The sequence below is a fragment of the Sinohyriopsis cumingii genome, chromosome 9, assembly GCF_028554795.1.
Source record: "Sinohyriopsis cumingii isolate HCF-2022 chromosome 9, ASM2855479v2, whole genome shotgun sequence".
Classification (NCBI taxonomy): domain Eukaryota; kingdom Metazoa; phylum Mollusca; class Bivalvia; order Unionida; family Unionidae; genus Sinohyriopsis; species Sinohyriopsis cumingii.
In genome coordinates this window covers 7,799,282-7,824,575 of record NC_142969.1, presented here as the reverse complement: position 1 = coordinate 7,824,575, position 25,294 = coordinate 7,799,282, and the positions used below count along the sequence as shown (strand labels likewise).

Genomic DNA, 25,294 nt, shown 5'->3' with positions numbered 1-25,294 from the left:
TTTAGTCAACCCGAATAAGTCTCGGCGAATTGTTTAACCGGAATCAACCTGCAAAACAATACGGCCAACTTTATATTCCACGAGCGTATATGCATCCGAATGATTTTGCCACCTCAGTCGCTCTATTGTATGTCAATTATACAGCTTCTTCATTTAGACTGGCTATATCGACAACAAATTATATCTGGTCGGGCCCACTGCCGATGATCGTCATTATTATAACGTCATTCGGGACCACAACGAGGCTGCCAAGAAAATGGCACACGAATACGTTGCTAATTTCATCGTCACAGTTGATGACACGCTGCCCATCGAGTAAATCAGTGAGGGAATTAATAATTGATTGATGTAAGATGATGCTGTATTGAAGTAACAATCTAACCCATTAATTTACTGTTTCGTCGCCACCTACATATAATATACAACGTTTTCTATCTGACCCAACGGTACACGTAGATTCACAAAGTGATCATAGTCAACGCAAATATGTTATTTGTGCTCAACTGGGTGGACGCAACGCTCTCTGACATATTTATACCACATGGTGTTCATGCGACATGGGTTCTGAACATAGTTTGAAAATTTGATTTAACATGCGAAGGTAGGAATAACGGGTTGTGACCATGTCGACGCCAGGTTCTAGCTGTATAAGATGTATTAGACGAGATTAATTATGAGAGCGCGTTGAGCCGATAAATGCACCATGTTCTGCAACGACGGCCGCTCTGTCCCGCCGTACATTTATCAGATATGGGCCGAGGTCTAGCGCTCCTTCACAACAGGTGTATAATGCGCAATGTCAGATATTTTTCCATTTCTGTCTTGATAAGACCGTCAAAATCCTTTGCATTTCTCTATTTTCCTATAGAACCCTAATAATAGATAAAACTGTCAATCACTATTTAAATTTTACCTTTGAGAACAATTGGGGATTTGATAATGTCTGTCCTTATCTTCGGATAATTTATACTCAGTTTACAAAGTCCTCGTTCACGTATCATATCTATCTCTTAAAATGTATATTTAGCATGTTTCACATTTACATATTTTTATATTGTTTTATAATATTTTGCTTCCAGTAATATTCAAATCCATATAGTTTGTATTCATGTGTTATTATAATGTGATTTCTTTAAAAGTAATAATAAGAGCGTCTTGAATTCAATATTGAGAAGAGCGATGCCAATAATGTCATCAAGAGATTGGCTAACGCAGGTGCACTTGACAACATTACAGCGATACTTACTAACGAGTGAAGTCAAACATAAATCGCAATCTCGTTCGAGAACCGCTAAATTATGATTTTCTGTTATCGATGACTAAACCCGTGAAATAACTTGTTGAAATCTCAGAGCTCGCTCGCAAAATCGAGGCAATCATAACATGAATTTCAACGACGGAAACATATCTTCATAAGACAATATTTCTAAGATAAAAATTATTGTCAAGTAGTCATCGTTATGTTTGGCCATGGAATAACCACGGCGAGGTATACATTGACATTGGTGCATTATCGATCAAGACCGCGACTATGCGTGGCCCCGGCGACGCCGACGTGTTAACTTTAGACAATGCTCAAGAACGCGACGAACATCATACGACCGCATGCGCCGTTAGCATTACATCGACTATCGGGGTAAATCTTAGATGTGGTGCCATTCCTGGCACTTATATAAGTGCGCCGAGCGCTGCCTATCTGGGATATATCCTGAACAGCTTTTCACCAAATGCGCCTCCAGACGATCTGTTGTCTGAGGCAGCTACGCAGCTGGTATATTTGCGATCCCACAATACTATTTGTTCACATATGCGATTTACACTAACAAAGCAGAATTGATATCTACCTAATTTACGCAGAAGAACTGTTGGAAATAGAGCGACGGTTAATAATTTTACCACTAGAGAAGAAATAGGTGTGGCAATTTATTGCTACCTTATTTTAATAAATATCTCGACCGTTTATCGTTGCACTCTTACAATGGTACATTCATGAGTGCCGGTGCACAACGCATACTACGGTAATTGGCTGGGCGATTTGTCCAGGGTGGTAGGTTTTGTGCAGTTCTCTCCGTGGTAAGTGAATGTGGTTTTTCGTTCGCTAAAAAGCAATCGAGGTTATAAAAGTTTAAGATCTTGGGCTGATCGATATTCTTGGCGTGAGCAAGCTGGCTAGCAGATTTTCTGCGGTATGAAATAGCTAATCTAGGTTAGTTTCTTAATATCTTAGCGGCCAGACAACTAACAGTCTACCCGTTGTCACTGCCATGTACCCAGTAAATGTCTGCCGCTGTCAGCAAATTAGCATATGCTGTCGCAGCAACACAAATAAATAATTTGGCATGAGACCAACGTTGGTGCGGTAACAACGACAATATCACCCCTACTTATCGTTTGGGAGGTGGAGTGAGACTGGCACAGCCTGCTAGCAATCCATGTTGGTAAGTCACCGCTAATTTAATCAACTGCAACATTCTATTATTATAATATGTTAAAATATGCATTAGATCATACATTTGACATGGACGCTCCCGTGCTCAAAGACGAAGCCGTTCGCGATTATCAAAAGTAGTCATAAAACGCACGTGTGCCACACAAACGAGGACGTTTAAAACTACAAGATCGAAATGCAAGCAGATATTTTATGCAAGCAGAACCATTTGTTGAAGTCGCTGGTAAGCTTGTAAAAGCTGATAGAACACATAATGGTCCTGCAGATATATGGATCGCTACACTGTATTCGGAACCACTGATAGCGCTGCTATTACGCAAATGAATGCAGCGCCGTGTTGACCAATCTGGACATGAACGGACACTCTATTGCCCAAGAATATTTACTTGTCCTGATTTAATGATATATGCCTAGAATAAGATGACCGTCTTCCACACCTGTAGATAGATCAACAAAGCCTTAAATAATCAGGTACAGCGAGGCCATAGTGAATAAATGACCCGTAACACTAATTTAGATAATAATGTAACATTTACTGGAGAATATTAACATTTGAGTCAACGAGAATTTGATGTAGTTCCCTAGATAAATTATCTCGAAGTTAGTAATTCCCTTTGATGATATCTTTGAAATCTTCGTGGCTGTTATTTGGTGAGTAACGAAGGCAGATATAGGCAGTTGGGAAGGTTGTTTCCAGACATTCCATCGTATTTACCCACCCCGTATGCGCATTGCACAATGCACAATCCCATATAGGTTACGTGGAAGAGGACCGAAACCTGGTCATACACGATCGGCACGCATCCATAAATATGACAGAATACATTGTTTACGAAAGTGCGTTGGTTCTCCATGTGGAACCATTTGCGTAGATTCTTTAAGAATCGTATGTATTCATATTACAGCCTTTACAATTATTTTTTTATGTGCAGATGTCAGCGCACCTCAATGGACCCTTTCATTGTTTCACGAATGCTGGGAAAGATTTATCTCGGGTCGCGAATAATTATATTATACCTCGATGTATATTAATTATAGGCTGGATGGGGAAATAAATTGTTTCCATCGAATCATGTGCTATAGTGATTGTTTCAATATTAATCGTGATTTATGAAAATGTAACAATATACAATATCCTACAAGATAATAAAAGCACTTAAATCAAGATATACGCACGCACAGACTCGCAGCTGATATCAGATAGGTGGGTTTTATTATTAATGCATATATGCACTTTATTTCTAGAAGTAGTGTTAATAACTACAGTACTACAACCATTAGTATCATTATTATTATTATTATTATTATTATTATAAATGCACGGTTAATAATGATAATAGGCATACGGAAACTTTAAGATCAATCCACATTGCTATATAAATACAATATTTCATGTCTGCACTAGAATGTACCAAAAGCTTTGGCAACTATATTAATCATTTATTGTCCCACTAAATACTCTGCCATTTTTAAAGTTTAAAAGGGATTTAACGAATACATACTTCGGAAGATATTACAATGCATTATACGTAAATAGTTGCATATAAGCTGTGATATGCGGGTTAATTAGCGGTGTCAATTGACAAAAGTGAGATATTTGACACATGGTTTTGGAGAATGATATTATTCAAGTCCCACAACTATGCCACATCGAATCATAATCTTGATCCCATCGGTGCAATTTGTACATAGGAAACAGGTGTAAATAAGTGGTTTGCTTGTTTCTGTGCCCAAGGGACACTTTTGCATTATGGTAAGGATGATACCCGAATTACCACATAGCACTTAACTTTACCCACTGATCGCTTCTGAAAATAATTGAGTTGCAATTGATGTTTATCTTAATTATTCATTTTTATTCATGAGCAATGTTCAACTGATGATACAGTTTGGAAGGTTTATTTAGATGTATTGATGACGCTATGTTACTTTGGAATATATATATATACCATACGTCAAACACACTATCTTTGTTATTGGTGTCGTAGAGGACATCAGGGTACTTGCTGTTTCACTTGAAATAGTCGTTGTAGAGGCCTCGTTATATTTACCTACTGCATAAAAAAACATCAAATCGAATTAGCATTTTGTACATTGAATGCAGTTGAATGACACTAGTAAAGTCAACATTTGCTTTCTAAATATGTAGTTCTATATATATCGTTTCAAAGCTTTTAAGTAGGTTCTGCTAATAAACAGTGTATATTATAGATGTGTAGAACTAAGAAGAGTTAGAGGGAACAACTTTGTTTTTTTATGTTATGTTATATTAAATTCTGAGTATCAAAATGTTACATATATATATATATATATATATATATATATATATATATATATATATATATATATATATATATATATATATATATATATATATATATATTTCTAGTCCACATCCCGGAGCGTGTCCTAAAACTCAATAACTTTGAATGCAATGAAAAAATCTACCTCCACATTAATGAAACCGAAATCAGTAACAAAATGACAGATTCGTATACTAATAGTTTCATGGGAAAAGGGGATGGTCAACTTTTAGCATAGGTTGAACATACACCATACCATTTGGTACACTTTAATTTTGATATATAAATGATGTGGCTACATAGAAAGAAAATGTCTGTATGATTTCATATCAACGGCAAACAACTTCCATCCCTCAACAAAATTCAGGGCATAAGTCTTTACCTCATACCAATTAATCATGGACACAAAAAACAAGACTGGTAAAAAACAAACTCCATACAGACATATACTTGAAACCAACCAACAAACACCAGTATCTCCTGCCAAGCATCTGTCATCTAAAATGCTGCATGTGATACAGACCTGGACATTTCTTTCCACAGTGACTATATATAAACTAAACAAATATGGTCCAAACAAAACGTGCAAGAACAGAGAATGTCTCTTATATCATCACATGTAAATTCTGTGCCCTTCAGTATGTCAAAGAACCTGATAGCAACAAATAAAGACCAACCTTCATATATCTGATTGCATGGCAAAGAAGCTGTACAGAAGCCAGGTCGCATAACACTTCTCCCCTAACCACACTTTCATTGACATAACACGTATTGCTTTTGATCATAACCCCAACTGGAGTTCCCAAACCATGAAAGGAATGAAATTTTACTGGATACGCCGAATTAGAACATTGAACCTAATCGGTTTAAAGCAAGAATACTACAAAAAGACAACCATGCGGAAATAGAATTATATTTTGCAGCCGACATACTTACTTTTAAATAATTCTCTAAATTTCCTTAATATCATGTAACTACTATAGTAATGAAGTATCCGTAATATAATTCGCGCTCACATAAATTTACATAAAATAACATAAAATAACAGATGACTCATGAATTTCTGGGTCAATACAAACATTTTACGGTATCCGCAACATGCTGAAATAAACTAGTTGAAACATAATAAAGTTAAAAAATGTAATTCCTGTAGAAATAGCCATGTAAATTTTCACAAAACATTACCGTTTTTCTATTTTGTTTGTTTGTCTTGTCTATGTTTGGTATTTACCTCTGAAAAGAGACTCATTAGATAATCGAGAGCGCTCAGCTCCTGTTTCGATACATAGCTGTCAGTTAGTGCAATTTCATATGACTTATATGGTTATAGTTGTAATTGGACATTTGTATATTCCGTGAATCCAGTATCTTGCGCATAATTTAAAACGATACTAAGAGTAAACAACCCGTGCTTTATGTACAATAGTACGTTGTGGCATAGTGAGTAATTTTTTGTGTGTCACTGTATGGTTAAAAATACGCGTTACATAAGAAATTTATTCAATAGTTTCAACAATGATCCAGAACATTCTAAAATTGTATTGTTTCACAATATTCGCATTGATAATGATGCAGTTGGTATGACCGAAATCATTACATTAGCTCCATGTATATATTCCCTGAGACAAGAACGAGTGTTGCATATAAATCATTCTTCTCATTCGGATTTTGCTTTCTCAGGCAAGATTTAAAATATCACTTGGTCAGTAATATTGGTGTTATCTCTGACAGCAACCCACCATCACCAAACACGGGTAGAAACTTGTCGAAACAACTTTGAAAAGGAAACAGCCTTTAATACATATGTCCCTGTTCCAGCATGTTGTTAAAGTTTATGTTTAAATTTATATGATAAGGAAGAGAAAACGCAGTCGGTCGTCAGCTCTGTGATAATGTTTATACAAGTAAATACATACGTAACGTGCCAATGTTATGTTTCTGCTTAAAAGGCCTTAAACTTTTGTTTTACGAAATAATCAACGTTCACTTCAACAAACATTAACATTTCTGCTCTCATTCTTTTCCTCCCAATCCCCACCCCTTTTCTCATTCTCTCTCTCTATCCTCTTTCTCTCTTATTATTTGTTGTGCACCACACTGAAAAAATACATGCAATGATCCAACATAAAAATGCGTGAAAAGATAAAAAGGTTGAACGATTTATATGGTACCTCGGCTAAGTTTCGAGTCCTTTTGTTACGGCTCCCATCGCCCTGCTAGCACTCACTAATACAGTTATCTACAAAACCAAGCACCCGTTGGTAGCCGAAATGCCTACACAGTCATTAACTCTTCTCAAAATGTGTTTCATTCCAACGTCCTCTTACTTCAACCATATGATACTTATTTTAAACAAAATGCCTTTAAAGTGTTGGTATCAAACAATTTGATATACCAATAATGTTGGTGCATCAAAATATGATCAGCCCATAGCGCATTCAAAATCCAATACCGCCCTTACGTACAAAAGGTAGTATATAGCAAATCGTCTGAATAATACTGCATTTTGACAGATATCGGTCCTACACATAGCCGTGTTCCATGAAAACCAGACATTGTCACATTGTCAGCCGAGAAGTGTCTCATCGAACAGAGATTCTCAGCCATTTTCAACGTGGGCACGAATTAAACCAATTTATCGAATCGTCTGCATCACATGTTCACCCTTCGGTACATATTCTAGTTCAGCAGCTCGTTGCTAATTGTATTATGTGTCTTAATTTTATCTAATGCATGTTTTACGCCTCATATATGCTTAAGTAAAACTGGCGTGCCTGTCTTAATTCCACCTCGAATCAATCTGTGCAAATGTTGATATTCACTAACAGAATTTATTGAACTTACTAGACTAACTACATATGGGTCACTGCTGAAAAATAGCGGAATGAACAGAAATTCCGATGTCTGAATAAAGGGATGCCTCTTTTTAATTCTAAACTGAAATACAAACGTCGTTTAAACCTTCCATATCAATTACTTAAAACACTTTACGTTTCAACAAATAATTTCCTTCCGAACAAACCTTAGATAAATGGAATCAATGTGGCTTTAATACACATATATACATATTGTTTATAATGTTGGGCATTATCAAGAGTAGGCTATTGTTTCTATACTCTCTAAATGAGTGACGAATTTCTACTGAATAATCATTAGCGACCCAAGAAAAAAAGGGAAAATAATAATACATCCCTTTTGTAAACGAAATAAACACGGTACACCATTTCATCGAAATCCGATCTACTGTCCTAGCGAGATGTCTCTTTAATGAATAACGACAAAATACTGGAAAACATATGGAGTGAGAGGGAAAGAGAGAACAAAGTAACCTACAAGAACATTGGTCTACATAACAGTTAGGTGCACACATCAGTCTGTTCATGACACCACTGTTTCAAAGTTGCAATGGCCAGATATTCCTTGGTTAGAAGGAACAAATATACTATACAATTTAATACCTATTTGTTTATCTTCTTTTTTATCAAATCACGTTGATATTATTCTAAACACATTATTTATTTTAAAATATCCACAGTAATATCACCCCATTCGCCTTTCTCTCCCATTATTAGGTACGGCAGCAGACTAATCGACACACAAAGAAACGTATTGATGGGGTGAGAAATAGATACATACCTTTATGGTAAGTCTCTTATACTCCACCCCCACCCCACCCCATCCCACATTTCCCCATCCAAACCCACCCCACCTGAACCCACCCCACCCAACCCCACCTGACCGGACCCGACCCAATCCTACCCCAACCCGTCTCTCTGTTCCTCTCTCTCTCTCTCTCTCTCTCTCTCTCTCTCTCTCTCTTCCTCTCTCTCTCTCCCTCTCTCTCTCTCTCTCTCTCTCTCTCTCTCTCTCTCTCTCTCTCGCTTTGTATCTCCCTCTCAATATGTGGGTCTGTCAGTATAACCGTTGTACCACTGTGCTAGACTGAGGTTGAGGGATGGTAGAGAGGATATCCGAAATTTTAATATGATAAAATATGCATTTAGACCTATATTAAAGTTTTCGTAAACATGAAGCAAGACACACAAACAAACAAATCATTAAAACGAGTATAATACGTGTATTTCTCCTTACATGAACACACAGACACACACACACACACACACACACACACACACACACATATATATATATATATATATATATATATATATATATATATATATATATATATATATATATATATATATATATATATATATATATATATATATTCTTACCTGATTTCCGGTTTCAAAATATTGAGTTTGCTATACTATCAATGGCCAGACTGTTTAATTTTGTTTAGGTTTACCTTCAGCTTAAACCTTTATTTAAATTATGTATTGAAAGTACAAATATTCATATTACTTGAGAAAAGCAACATTTACATTAATTTGCCTTGAATAATGCCATTGTGATGGAACATTTGATTATATTTCCAAATAATGAGGGTACATTCTCAGATTCATGCTCTTGAATTAATTTAGAATATTCTATTAAATCGGACTTGTGATAAAAATATTCGGATACATGTGTCTTTAGTTCACAAAACTGTAATTGCGCTTAAATATTATTGTTGTAAGTTATATATATATATATATATATATATATATATATATATATATATATATATATATATATATATATATATACATATATTATGTGTTAATGTTTACAAAACCTATTGGTTTTCTTTTCTATTACTTGTTTGAGACCATAGATTCGAATTGACATGCACCGTTTAAATCGTCCAGCACCATGCAGGCTTCGTATTTATATCCAGTGTGAAATTTCGAATAACAATGAGGAATTTCCTGCAAGGTGCACATTTGACAACCACAAGGCAGGAATTGAATGATTACAAGACAAAGCTCAATCTTAAATATATTAAAGCATGGATACTCAGCTCACTTCTCTACAGCAGCGAAACATGGACCACCTATGCAAGACATTAGAGGAAACTCAACAGCTTCCACCTGAGATGTCTGCGGCGCATTCTGTACATCCAGCGGCAGGAGAAAGTATCCAACACAGAGGTTCTAGAACTCGCCAACATGAACAACATGTTCTCCATTCTCAGCGAGAGGCGCCGTCGCTGTCTTGGCCATGTCAAGAGAATGGACCAAGGTCGCATTCCCAAGGACCTGTTATATGGGGAGTTAGCAGAATGTGCACGACCAACTGGAAGGCCACATCTGCGATACAAAGATAATTGCAAGAACGATATGGATACGGAAAACATCAATGTCAACGACTGGGAGAGCTGTGCAAAAAACCGTTCCAGCTGGCGTCTAGCTGTCAGGCTTGGATTTTATTACGCAGAGGAAGAGAGAAGAATAAAACAAGCTGAAAATAGAGCTAGAAAGAAGGATAGGCAAAAGCGTACTTTGGAGCTATGCCATCGTCTCCCGTAGACGGACGGATGCCAAGTCAAAGTCTTATATCATTCATTTCACGGCCCTGTATTATACGTATTACTACATGGGATTATGCAAGGGTGACAATAACGCAACATACTCAAAATGCGTTATCTGGATTATAAGATAGTTTTGTTTTGTGTAGTATGCCATTTAACAGAAATTATTCATATATGAAAGCATGATAAAACATAATGCACATATTTTAAAGTTAATTCATTCGGCGAATGCAAATGACATCCTATCACTGTATTTGTCTCTTCTTTAATCTCTTTTTTTACTTCTCCATTATTTCCTCAGCAGGTTCATGATGTACTCGATACAAATTGAACTCTAAAGCATTAACATGTGTTCGCATTCAACACACACACATACACACACACATACACAAACAAACACACGCACACTATGCTTAAATGGTATTGTCTATGAATTGGTAGTTTTGGATTGAGTTGTGATGACCAAGGAGGTGAATCATATTTGTCAAAGCTTTGCTTTGTAACTCATTATACCGACACTTTTTCTCTATTCACAGACTTGGATGCATACATACATACATACATACATACATGCATTCATACATACATACATGCATATATACATACATACATACATACATACATATAAAAATACATACATACATGCATACATACATACATACATACATACATACATACATACATACATACATGCATCCATACATACATCCATACATGCATCCATACATACATACATTCATACATACATACATACATACATACATACATACATACATGCATGCATGCAAACATAAATACATACATACATACTGACAGGCAGAGAGAGAGGGAGATGCTGCTTGTTACTTTTTCAGGTCAAGACCACATCATGGCAGCCGATTTGACTTGCTCATGGTATTCACAAACCAGACTGGTAGACACATTTAACCAAGAAGGGTCGCAGTAATAAAATACGTTATACACTTACATGCGTATATATGCTTTAATCCACGTATGCAAACAAAAAGAAATCAATAAATATGTACCATTTAACGGAAGACCAATAATGCTCTTAAAAGTACTCCCCTAGTACTTTTCGTTCGATAATGTTCTGTAACAATCAGGTCATACTGACTCAAGTAAAGTTAATGTGCTAAAGAAAGGAGCGTGTGTATGACGCAGTTTATTGGACAATAACGGTTATCACTTACATTTAACATTTCCGCCGAGAAATGGAAGGTCACAATGTATTGATAACCGACGACTACCTGCGTCCACACGTGACCTAATAACATTTTTGCAAATATGATGTGACCATAGTACAAATTGAATTTCGCAAATGAAAGCGTATCTAAACTGCCCATTAACTGGGGAAATGTTGCTGAAGCCCATACACACTAAACTGCAATAATGTTGAGTGTGGGTATTCAACGTCGTATTATTTAATATGTGGCCTTGTTTCCGAGTGTTATAATTTATTATGATTCAGGGAGTGAAGACTTGGGTGATATAATGTTTTCTGGGAATATCAAACTACTCTAGTAAATAAGGTTGTATCCGTAGCAAAACAAGGTTTGGGACATGTCTAAGCATTCAGTTGTTCTATAAAATTGCTTACCAGCAATTGAACAGAGATATGTTTCTCCCGAATTACAATTGTTAAGTAGGTCAATGTAGTCTTGATGTGCATGATCAGAAACATACACCATGGGCATTTTTATAAATCGTTCCTTCTGTTTTAAGAAATATGCCTTAAAAGTCATTCATACGTCATACAGATACAAAACTGAGTGTCGATGCATCAGCAATGTTTAATAACTCCTGCGCCAGTTGACTCGTTGTTAGCAACTGATAAATGCTTCATAACATCATATATTACTTATTATGTAGTGGAATATCGTGCTCTGCTTTATATATATATATATATATATATATATATATATATATATATATATATATATATATATATATATGACAACAAGATATAAATTCTCACAGCAGCATTTAAATTCAATTCATTTATGTCATTCGTTGTCAAATAAGAATTCATTTCTTAGCCTCATAAAGCTATTGTATTTTCATCTCTCTTGCTAAACGTGACTGAGACAGTATTCCAGGAGAACCTACCAGACATACACACAACGGACTTCTTCCCTGGTTCATTTCCTGCATGGACAAATTCTAGTCGTATTACGGTACCAGTGTTTTTCAAGAAGCCTTCGTATGAATGTGTTCCATTTGTTGTACAAGCTAGAAAATAAAAATACATATTCAACCAAAATTTGTACAACTGTATGTTATGATGCACATAAATGTGGAACATGTTCATATAACGAGGTTGTGTGTAATTAATCAGACATCTTTTTCAAAGATCGTGTTATACCACTAATAAGAACCAGATAACTAATCCCAAGGCGTTTGAAACATTAACCATTTTTCAACGAATCCCTACAATTGTTATCTTCCATCTCCTTTCGAACCACGGCATTTTAATAGATAATGCATTTGGCCTTATTTACCTGATTGAAGATCAGTTTACCTCAGCTTTCTGCGTGAAACACTAAATAATGATCAAGTCTTTGTTATCAAGTGGCTATTATGTCCTCTCTAATTTCTCATTTGTATCATACCGTAGTTACACATTGTTGTTTTTTATATGTTAATTTAATATGAACAATAGTGTCATGTAATCAGTGAAAACGTATACCCACTATCTGAACAATTCCGAATAACGAGATCGCGTACAACGGAAGTCCACCAGGAACTAGAAGCCTTTGGGAATTTGTAATTTGTTATGTTTCCAATAAATGTTGTAGGTCTCTTGCCAGTCTCTGCACAATCGTTGATTGAATACACCCACTGGTCGTCCTTTTTACTCTCCTCCAGATTCAGATATTGCCCTAAAATATGGAAAATTTGAAAGCAATACGGATGCCATCAGGTGGAAGCATTTTGCGAGCTACATAAATTACAGCTATGCAATTAGTAAATACTTAATTAATTTAATAATTAATGTCTTATGTCTTACAAATATCCACCGATTGTGATATAATGAGAAATAGTTTGTGTGATGCATTTATGGAATAAATTATGGTACAGTTATGTTTAAATTCAAGAGCATCAAATCACTCACCTTCACTCACCCGATGATTTCTTTCCAAAATATTAAAATGTGAATTAAATAATGTCATTGTTTTTCACGTCATTAAGAATAAACGGTATATGTAAAGTTTTATTGGATTAAGAGCAGATTTCGGCTAAATGAACAACAGTATGGGGTTGTTTTTCATACAAAACCAATTACAGATAAAACAAATGTTTACAACTGATCTTAAAAAATATAGTTAGTAGCAAGAAAATTGCTCACATTCATTTTGTTAAATGCTACTGCTCGAATATAATTAACACAATAATAAAATCTAACACGAAAAAGCAGACGAACGAGGTGACATCATGACTGTAATGTATTGCAAATTAAGTCCTTTCAAATTCAGTATGCAGGCAACCTACCATTTTGAGTTTCGCACAGGTGTCGATAGTTTCTACTGCAATTCACTACTGACATTTTGTATGTTTTGCCATTTGTAACTCTCAAGCAACCACTGTCATCGCCTTTCATATCATGTGATGAAATGGTAACTGTAATCAATATATATGCAACTTTATGTGTTATGAACCAAACAACAATATCAGTATTAGCATTAGTACTATCATTATTATTATTATTATTATTATTATTATTATTATTATTATTATAAATGCATTATTTTTAGCAACATGGCACGAAGATAAACGTCTTTGTTGAGCTTTTTTGCAGAAAGGAATATAGCAATATTTAATAAACTAAGTTCGATTCCACGCAAGGATATCTATCTTCACATGATGCTCGACTTATCAATACCAGGAGGTGTTATGGCCTCTAATGTACAAATAACACTGTTCATTTATCAGTATTTATCTCATCTTGTCATGCAATTTCTCATAAAACCAACTTGATAATTTAAAAACACCACCGTCGTCATGAAACATCCTAGGACAACATATGTATAACCTTGTATATGCACTTTTTTATACATATCCTTACCAATTACCTATCTCACATACATACGCACACAGACACACACGTCTTTCTCATTATCAGTAGATACGGTTCCTTAAGCAAATTACTATGTAACAGAGCATATGTAATTGTGATGCACACGAATGACTATTTGGCAGGGCAGTTTGTGTAATTATGCATGAAAACATTTTCCAAACTATAAACAGTTAATGTAGTACACAGTTGCATAGCTCAATGAGATCAGAAGAAGGTCTTCTTTTCTAGATGATTAGGTACTAAAATGAAGCTACCTGAGGCTATTGTTAGTGGCAATTACACCGTCAGTCAGGGATTCCACAGGCCCTTTCCATCCCAGTTTTGATATGTTTTCATTTTTATTGGTTTGTGGGGAAAACTTCAAATGTCACTTAAAACAAATCAAATCAAAACCACCGCACAGGTAACCGCTTACCAACATTCCTAGATAACTTAACCGATGTTATATCGAGTCATACTTGCATGACATCGATAAGAAAACGATTCATTTTTTTTAAGGAATGGTGATTATTATAATCATTGTGTTTTTATTCCAGTGACAGACGAGGCGAACCTACATCGTTCATGAAATGTGATCTGGTACTAACTGTATGCAGTTCTAGTCAAATGACAATACAAATGTCGCAACCTACATGTTAATGACAGCAGATGTCCATTAGTCACGTGATATCAATAATACCCCCATTTCAATGATGTTGTACAAAAATATGAAAGTATTAACTTAAAGTCACTGCTGTTTGTAAAAGAACGAAAGAACATAATTCACGACATATTCTGAGAACGACTTCTAGAAACATGTTGTAGTCGCCTCAGCTCGGATAACGTCGGATTCGTCAATAATGGAGCAAGTGTCAACATTTCTTTTGTATTATCATGTGACCGCCGTGCTGACATGCGCCCACTGTTTGATGACTCTAGCGTTTCAAAACCCTCTACGTTTCAATGGATCATGGTAAATACTTGCAATATGATACGTTTGAACATTGATTCACTTAATATACTTCATATTTACCATTCCCTTATCATTTCCTTCTCATCAAATAACAAAAGTTTAATTGGCATTGTTGGAGCAGTCCAATATCTGCAGAAGGCAGGGTGATACCAATGTTTGGTTAAGAACAAACTCCCCACTGGTTTCGGAAAAACAATTGACCGCTGATTACATGAAATTGCCAGAATGAAATTATAGTGGCCGGTATGAATAGGTGGCCGATGAACGCAAGTGACGGATAGGACAGGTTCAACTGCATATATTTGCATATGTTGAGTTTATAACAAAAAAGTTTTGAACAGAGATATATATTTATATATTTATGAAACACTTCATAAACCACCACATACTTAACATTCTACGTAGCTGAATGCATACTTCATACATACCTATACACATATATACGCACTTGCCAAACTCCCGACCTAACTGCTTATCTATTTGGATGTCATTATTAACTTCCAGATCAGTTGATTGTTGACCTGATGGTTTAAACTGCAAAGTAAGGTTAAATAGTGCTATATGAAAAAGTTATAGTCATTAAAATGTATGTTTTAAATGATTTGTGATTTGTGATTTTGATTTTTAACATAGCTTTAACAATTTTTCAGTCATATCGCTACGATGTCTGCAATGTGGCAGTTTATAGTGATATCTAGCACTGGGACATCATGCCGCAGACATGTAGCATGATGTCCCACCCAGTCACATTATCCTGACACCAGGCCGACCAGTCCTAACACTAACCTCTTAATGCTGAACGCCAAGCGAGGCAGCTCTTAGTACCATTTTTAAGTCTGTGGTATGACTTGGCCGGGGATCGAACCCACGACCTCCCGCATCCGAGGCGGACGCTCTAACCACTAGGCCACCGAAGCGGTGTTTTTTAAATGATAATTAAATTTGCAATGATATGGTAGGACTAAATGAGGGATCAAGAGCAAAGAGAAATGTAAATGTTCTCTGTAAAGAGTAATAAGATCTAACATAAACGGTTATGTTTGTTAAAAAATAATCCAAATAAATAGTGCTGTAGAACACTACCAACACAACTCTTACTTTTTAAGTTGTCGAATATATGGTCTGCGTGGCGTATTGATCTACCTGCTCGTACGTTTTGCATTAGAAATATAAATCGTTCCTCAAATTTGGTATCATGTATCAAATAATGCAAATTAATATGTACTAATTAGTCTGCATGGAAAACGTGACTTCATATTCCTACTCGTTATCTAGTTTGATAAATGATATTATTTTTGCATGAGCTTTATATTTAAATAAAGGAAATTCACCTGCTGATTTATTATGACTTTGCATTTCTGTTTCCTTTATACGTTATTATTGCCAGCTCAATCGCGTGTTGTAAATGTATTGTACACCCACCACCTGCACAGGTAAATTGATCGAGCTTACATGCCGTTTCTATGAGGGCATTGAAGACACAAATAAAATTGTCAGAAGGTGATTTGCATAACGGTTGCTTATTATATTGATTATTATAAGATATATAGGAGCCCGGTTATGAGTGATTCATTCAACGTACTTGTAAAATGTATAAAGTTGTAAATATGTTGAACCAAGCTGCATTGGCTATCTTTTTTCTATTATCATTTTTTATATTTTATTATATTTTCTGTAAAGATTATGTCCGAAGCATTTTATGATAACTTTCTCAATAATTAGGTAAAATGTACACATTGAGGAATACCCAGCCATGATCATTTACTCCATATAATCTTAACGAACTTCCATTATATCATCAGATCAGCATATTACATCATCAAAACATTCACTTTTATGTAGATCGAAATTTTCTTTCATTAGCCAGAAGTTGTCGATTCTTTATACAGTAATAGAGGGTAGAGTGTCATAGCGGGCTAAACCGGCGATAAATGCTGATGAACATTAGTTCAATAAATATAAATTGGTTCATGCTGTTTAAACCAAGGTATTGTTGTCTTAGATATCATTATGCAGGCGTATGGCACGTGTTGTTATAGCGTCCGTTGTTAATTTCTCCGCATTTCGATCTTTCAAAAAAATCGTGTTCATTTTTAGTGAACAGCCTTGCTTGATATATAATATATAACCCTGACCTTGCATAATAGCTGCTTTAATATGTTGTCGATGCGATTTTCCAAAGAATGACCTAGAAGCAGGAAAACAAATGTAGTCCGCATAATTTATCGATGTACTAAAAGTTCCAGATCAGTATCACGTGACCGTTAATATTCAATCACAATGTAGAATACGCGGTCAATTGAGAAAAACATATTTCAATTTAAATTAGATTAAATTATTATAAGTCTATCATCTGATATCTATCACAATAACGTTTGAGGGTGAAGTGCAATGCAAAGATCAATTGTAGGAATTTGTTGATTCCGAGCTTTTGGTAACTGGTGTAGAGGACTCGTTATATTTACCTATTGCATAAAAAAAAATCAAATCGAATTAACATTTTGTACATTGAATGCATTTGAATGGTACTAGTAAAGTCAGTAGCTGCTTGCTAAATATATACTTCTATCTATTTTGCATGAAAGATTTTAAGTTGGTTTTGCTAATAAACAGTGTATATTGTAGATGTATAGTGCCAAGACGAGTTAGAGGGAACAACTTTGTTTTTTATATGTTATGACTCATATTAAATTCTGAGTATCAAAATGTCGACACCTATATATATATATATATATATATATATATATATATATATATATATATATATATATATATATATATATATATATATTCCTAGTCCACTTCCTGGAGCGTGTCCTAAAACTCAATACCGTTGAATTTAATGAAAAGATCTACCTCCATATTAATGAAACCGCAATGGGTACAAACATGACAAATTCGTATGCTAATATTTTTATTGGAAAACGGGAGGGTCAACTTTTAGCATAGGTTGAACTTACACCATACCAGTTGGTACGTTTTAACGTTGATATAAAATGAAGTGGCTACATGGTAGAGAAAGTCTGGATGATTTCATATCATTGGCAAAAAACTTCCATCCCTCAACCAAATTCATGGCAGAAGACTTTACGTCATACGACGTCTTACTGGACACAACATCCAGACTGGTATAAAACAAACTCCATACAGACATATACTCGAAACCAACCAACAATCACTAGTATCTCCTGCCAAGCATCTGTCATCCAAAATGCTGCATGTGATACAGACCTGGACATTTTTTCCACAGTGACTATATATAAACTAAACAACTATGGTCCAAACAAAACGTGCAAAAACAGAGAATGTCTCTTATATCATCACATGTAAATTCTGTGCCCTTCAGTATGTCAAAGAAACTGAAGAGCTACAAAAAGGATCAACCTTCATAGATCTGATTGTATGGCAAAGAAGCTGTACAGAAGCCCGGTCGCATAACACTTCTCCCCTAACCACACTTTCATTGACATAACACGTATTGCAATTGCTCATAACCCCAACTGGAGTTCCCAAACCATGAAAGGAATGGAACCTTACTGGATACGCTGAATTAGAACATTGAAACCAACCGGTTTAATGCAAAAAGACTACAAAAAGACAACCATGCAGAAATACAAATATATTGTGCAGCCGAGAAACATACTTTTAAATAATGCTCTAAATTTCCTTAATAGCATGTAACTACTATAATAATGAAGTATCCGGGATATAATTTGCGCTCACATAAATTTACGGAAAATAACATATGTCGTTTTGGCTCAATGTGACCATGGTACAAATTGAATTTCGCAAATGAAAGGGTATCTCAACTGCCCATTAACTGGGGAAATGTTGCTGAAGCCCATAAACACTAAACTGCAATGATGTTGAGTGTGGGTATTCAAAGTCGTATTATTTAATATGTGGTTTTGTTCAGGAACTGGAAAACATCTAGTGTCAAAATGAGTGTTAGCATTTATTATGATTCAGGGCGTGAAGAGTGGGGTGATATAATATTTTGTGGGAATATCAAACTACTCTAGCAAATAAGGTTGTATCCGTAGCAAAACAAGGTTTCGGACATGTCTAAGCAGAGAGTTGTTCTATAAAATTGCTTACCAGCAATTGAACAGGGATATGTTTCTCCCGACTTACAATTGTTAAGTAGGTCAATGCAGTCTTAATGTGCATGATCAGAAACATACACTATGGGCATTTTTATAAATCTTTCCTTCTGTTTTAAGTAATTTGTTTTAAAAGTAATTCATACGTCATACAGATACAAAACTGAGTGCCGATGCATCAGCAATGTTTAATAACTCCTGCGCCAGTTGACTCGTTGTTAGCAACTGATAACTGCTACATAACATCATATATTATATTAATTATTCTGTAGTCGAATATCGTGCTCTGCTTTATATATATATATATATATATATATATATATATATATATATATATATGAAAACAAGATATACATTTTCACAGCAGCATCTTAATTCAATTTACTTTTGTCATTCGTTGTCAAATATGAATTCATTTCTTAGCCTCATATAGCTATTGTATTTTCATCTCTCTTGCTAAACGTGACTGAGACAGCTTTCCTGGAGAACCTACCAGACATACACACAACGGACTTCTTCCGTGGTTGATTTCCTGCATGGACAAATTCTAGTTGTATTACGCCACCATTGTTTTTCAAGAAGCCTTCAAATGAATGTGTTCCATTTGTTGTACAAGCTAGAAAATAGAAATACATATTCAGCCAAAATTCGTACAACTGTATCTTATGATGCACATAAATGTGGAACATGCACATATAGGTTGTTTAATTGTGTGTAATTAATGAGACATATTTTTCAAAAGATAGTGTTATACCTCTAATAAGAACCAGATAACTAATCCCAAGACGTTTGAAATATTAACGATTTTTCAACGTGTCCCTACAATTGTTATATTCCATCTCCTTCCGAACCACGGCATTTCCATAGATAATGCATTTGGCCTAATTTACCTGATTGAAGATCAGTTTACCTCAGTTTTCTGCGTGAGACACTAAATAATGATCAAGTCTTTGTTATCAAGTGGCTAATATGCCCTCTCTAATTTCTCAGCTGTGTCATACCGTGGTTACACATTGTTGTTTTTTATATGCTAATTTAATATGAACAATAGTGTCATGTAATCAGTGAAAACGTATACCCACTCTCTGAACAATTCCGAATAACGAGATCTCGTACAACGGAAGTCCACCGCCACTTAGGAACGTTTGGGAAATTGTAATTTGTTATGTTTCCAATAAATGTTGTAGGTCTCTTGCCAGTCTCTGCACAATCGTTGATTGAATACACCCACTGGTCCTCCTTTTTACTCTCCTCCAGATCCAGATACTGCCCTAAAATGTGGAAAATTTGAAGGCAATATGGATGCCATCAAGTGAAAGTATTTTGCGAGCTACATAAATTACAGCTATGCAATTAGTAAATACTTCATTAATTTAATAATTAATGTATTATGTCTTACAAATATCCAGCGATTGTGATATAATAAGAAATAGTATGTGTTCGTGATGCATGGATCTGATGCGTTTATGAAATAAATTATGGCACAGTTATGTTTAAATTCAAGAGTTTCAAATCACTCACCTTCATTCACCCGATGATTTGTATCCAAAATATTAAAATGTGAATTAAATAATGTCATTGTTTTTCACGTCATTAAGAATAAACGGTATATGCAAAGTGTTATTTAAATAAGAGCAGATTTCGGCTAAATGAACAACAGTATGGGGTTGTTTTTCATACAAAACCAATTAGAAACAAAACAAATGTTTACAACTCATCTTAAAAAATATAGTTAGTAGCAAGAATATTACTCACACTCATTTTGTTAAATTCTACTGCATGAATATAATTAACGAACTAATACAATCAAACACGAAAAAGCAGATGAACGAGGTGAAATCATGACTGTAATGTGTCGCAAATTAATTCCTTTCAAATTCAGTATGCAGGCAACTTACCATTTTGAGTTTCGCACAGGTGTCGATAGTTTATACTGCAATTTACTACTGACATTTTGTATTTTTTTTGTCTTTTTTAACTCTCAAGCAACCACTGTCATCGTCTTTGATATCATGTGATGAAATAGCAACTGTAATCAATATATATGCAAATTTATGTATTATGAACCAAACAATAGTATCATTATTATTATTAGTACTATTATTATTATTATTATTATTGTTATTATTATTATTATTATAAATGCTTTATTTGTAGCGGCATGGTACGAAGATATTCGTCTTTGTTGAGCTATTCTGCAGAAAGGAAAATAACAATATTTAATAAACTAAGTCCCATTCCATTGGGATATCTATTCTCACATGATGCTTGACGTATCAATACCAAGAGGTGTCACGGCCTATATTGCAGAAATAACACTGTGAATTTATCAGTATTTATCTCGTCTTGTCATGCAATATCTCATAAAACCAATTTGATAATTTAAATACACCCTCGTCAAGTCATGAAACACCCTAGGACAACAGCTGTGTAACCTTGTACATGCACTAGTTTATACATATCCCTACCTATTTCTCTATCTCACACACATACGCACACAGACACGGGCGTCTATGTCATTATCAGTAGATACGGTTCCTTAAGCAAATTACTATGTAACAGAGCATATGTAATTTTGATGCACACGACTGACTATTTGGCAGGGCAATTTGGGTAATTACGCATGAAAACAGTTTTCAAACTCTAAACAGTTAATGTATTAAACAGTTGCATAGCTCAGTGAGATCGGAAGACGGTCGTCTTTTCTAGATGATTAGGTACTAAAAAGAAGCTTCCTGAGGCTAATGCTAGTGGCAATTACACCGTCAGTCAGGGTTTCCGCAGGCCCTTCCCACCCCAGATTTGATATTTCTTCATTTTTATTGGGCTGTAGGGAAAACGTCAAATGTCATTAAAAACAAAACAAATCAAAACCACCGCACAGGTAACCGCTTATCAACATTCCTAGCTATCTTAACCGATGTTACATCCAGTCATACATGCATGACATCAATAGGAAAACGATTCATTTTTTTAAGGAATGGCGAGTATTATAATCATTGTGTTCTAATTCCGGTGACAGACGAGGCGAAGCCACATCGTTCATGAAATATGACCTGCTACTAACTGTTTGCATTTCTAGTCAAATGACAATAAAAATCTCGCAACCTACATGTCAATGACAGCAGATGTCCATTAGTCACGCGATATCAATAATACCCCCATTTCAATGATGTTGTACAAAAATATGAAAGCATTAACTTAAAGTCACATGCTGTTTGTAAAAGAATGAAAGAACATAATTCACGACATTTTCTGAGAACGACTGCTAGAAACATGTTGTAGTCGCCTCAGCTCGGATAACGTCGGATTCGTCAAGAATAGAGCAAGTGTCAACGTTTCTTTTTTTGTTCATGTGACTGCCGTGCTGATATGCGCCCACTCTTTGATGAATCTAGCGTTTCAAAACACTCTACGTTTCACTGGATCATGGTAAGTACATGCAATATGATACGTTTAAACATCGATTCACTTAATATACCTTCATATATAACATTTCCTTCTCATTCCCTTCTCATCAAAGAACAGAAGTTTAATTGGCATTGTTGGAGCAGTCCAATATCTGCAGAAGGCAGGGTGATACCAATGTTTGGTTAAGAAACAACTCCCCACTGGTTTCGGAAAACATATGACCGTCGATTACATGAAATTGCCAGAATGAAATTATAGTGGCCGGTATAAAGAGGTGGCCGATGAACACAAGTGACGGATAGGACAGGTTGAACTGCATATATTTGCATGCTTTGAATTTACAACAAAATAGTTTTGGACAGAGATATATATTTATATATTTGTGAAACATTTCCTAAACCATCACATACTTAACATTCTATTTAGCAGTTTGCATACTTCATACCTACCTATGCACATATATACACACTTGCCAAACTCTCCACCTAACTACGTATCTATTTGCATGTCATTTTTGGCTTCAAGATCGATTCATTGTTGACTTGATGGATGAAAAGTAATGTGAGGTTAAATAGTGCCATATGAAAAAAAGGCATAATCATTAAAATGTATGTTTTAAATGATTATTAAATTTGCAATGATATGGTAGGACTAAATGAGGGATCAGGAGCAAAGGGAAATGTAAATGTTCTTTGTAAAGAGTAACATGATACAACATAAACGGTTATAACGGTACGTATGTTCGTTAAAAAATAATCCCCCCAAAAAAAGATGTTGTAGAACACTACCAACACAACTCTTACTTTAAAGTTGTTTAATACATGGTCTGCGTAGCATATTGATCTACCTGCTCGTACGTTTTGCATTAGAAATATAAATCGTTCCTCAAATTTGGTATCATGTATCAAATACATGCAATCTAATATGTACTAATTAGTCTGCATGGAAAACGTGACTTCATATTCCTTCTCGTTATCTAGTTTGACAATGAGATTATCAATGAGATTATTTTTGCATGAGCTTTATATTTAAATAAAGGAAATTCAAATGTTGATTTATTATGATTTTGCATTTCTATTTCCTTTATAAGTTATTATTGCCAGCTCAATCGCGTGTTGTAGATGTATTGTACACCCACCACCTGCACAGGTAAATTTATCGAGCTTACATGCCGTTTCTGTGAGGGCATTGAAGACCGAAACAAAAATGTCGGAAAGTGATTTGCATAACTGTTGCTTATTATATTGAATATTATAAGATATATAGGAGCCCGGTTATGAGTGCTTCATTCAACGTACTTGTTAAATGTATCAAGTTGTAAATATGTTGAACCAAGCTGCAATGGATATCTTTTTATATTATTATTTTTATATTTTATTATACTTTCTGTAAAGATTATGTCCGAAGCATTTTATAACTTTGTGAGTAATTAGGTAAAATGTACACATCGAGGAATACCAGCCATGATCATTTAATCCATATAATCTTAATGAACTTCCTTTATGTCATCAGATCAGCATATTCCATCAACAAAACATTCACTTTTATGTAGATCGAAATTTTCGTTCATTAGCCAGACGTTGTCGATTCTTTATACAGTAATAGAGGGTAGAGTGTCATAGCGGGCTAAACCGGCGATAAATTGTCATCAACATTAATTCAATAAATATAAATTGGTTGATGCTGTTTAAACCAAAGTATTGTTTTCTTATATAGCATTACGCTGCGGTATGGCACGTGTTGTTATAGCGTCCGTTGTTACTTTCTCCGCATTTCGATCTTTCAAAAAAGTCGTGTTCATTTTTAGTGAACAGCCTTGCCTGATATATAATATAAAACCCTGACCTTACATAATAGCTGCTTAATATGTTCTCGAGGGGACTTTCCAAAGAATGACCTAGAAGTAGGAAAACAAATGTAGTCCGCACAATTTATCGATGTGTTAAAAGTGCCAGATCAGTATCACGTGACCGATAATATTCAATGAAAATGTAGAATACGCGGTCAATTGAGAAAACCTTCAATTATTTCAATTTAAATTAGATTAAATTATTATAAGTGTATTATTTGATATCTATGACAATAACGTTTCATGGTGAAGTGCAAAGATCAATTGTAGCAATTTGTTTTCTGGTAATAGGTCATGCTCACGTTTCATATTGATCTTATTTGTTACGTGATTGCATTATCTGCACCTTTATTATGTATCGTGATAGAAGTTATCTTCAGATGTTTCCGATCATTAAATATTAATTGTCTACGAAGCTCCATGACAAACGTACAATGGTAGGATTATGGTATCCAGCCAGTTCGGACGACCGTGAATGCTTAAACTCTCACAACGTATCCTAGGAGTAGGAGTAATATAAGGTTTTCAAAAGTTATACGATGATATGAGGAACTGGTTAGGACTTGGGATCAATATACTAGTTGCAAAGTTTAAGTGAAGTTATTTAGTGGCTGAGGACTAATATGGATATATGGAATGGGTTCGTGATGTATATTTTTAAATGTACATGTATCGCTGTCATCCTTATGCGGTTATTCACATCATACATCTTTCTCTCTTCCTCTCTCTCTCTCTC

The 25,294-nt window shown here is 35.0% G+C and overlaps 2 protein-coding genes across 2 annotated transcripts in view; one reads left to right on the top strand and one right to left on the bottom strand.

Annotated features, from left to right (window-relative positions):
- LOC149791235 (uncharacterized) overlaps positions 1 to 16,537 on the top strand; it is a 93,526-nt gene extending 76,989 nt beyond the window's left edge. The window contains exons 2-3 of the mRNA XM_089969720.1: positions 8,325 to 8,395; positions 14,780 to 16,537. Of these exons, the coding sequence (XP_089825846.1) occupies positions 8,325 to 8,395; positions 14,780 to 14,882 (174 nt within the window). The 3' untranslated portion in view covers positions 14,883 to 16,537. The remainder of the gene's footprint in view (positions 1 to 8,324; positions 8,396 to 14,779) is intronic.
- Positions 3,857 to 25,294, bottom strand: part of LOC149791234 (uncharacterized) — a 31,497-nt gene continuing 10,059 nt past the window's right edge. The window contains exons 5-12 of the mRNA XM_089969719.1: positions 21,197 to 21,327; positions 20,381 to 20,569; positions 19,792 to 19,914; positions 15,624 to 15,729; positions 13,658 to 13,786; positions 12,859 to 13,047; positions 12,275 to 12,397; positions 3,857 to 4,503 (exon numbers count right to left, since the gene is read on the bottom strand). Coding sequence (XP_089825845.1) covers positions 4,370 to 4,503; positions 12,275 to 12,397; positions 12,859 to 13,047; positions 13,658 to 13,786; positions 15,624 to 15,729; positions 19,792 to 19,836 — 726 coding nt within the window. The 5' untranslated portion in view covers positions 19,837 to 19,914; positions 20,381 to 20,569; positions 21,197 to 21,327 and the 3' untranslated portion in view covers positions 3,857 to 4,369. The remainder of the gene's footprint in view (positions 4,504 to 12,274; positions 12,398 to 12,858; positions 13,048 to 13,657; positions 13,787 to 15,623; positions 15,730 to 19,791; positions 19,915 to 20,380; positions 20,570 to 21,196; positions 21,328 to 25,294) is intronic.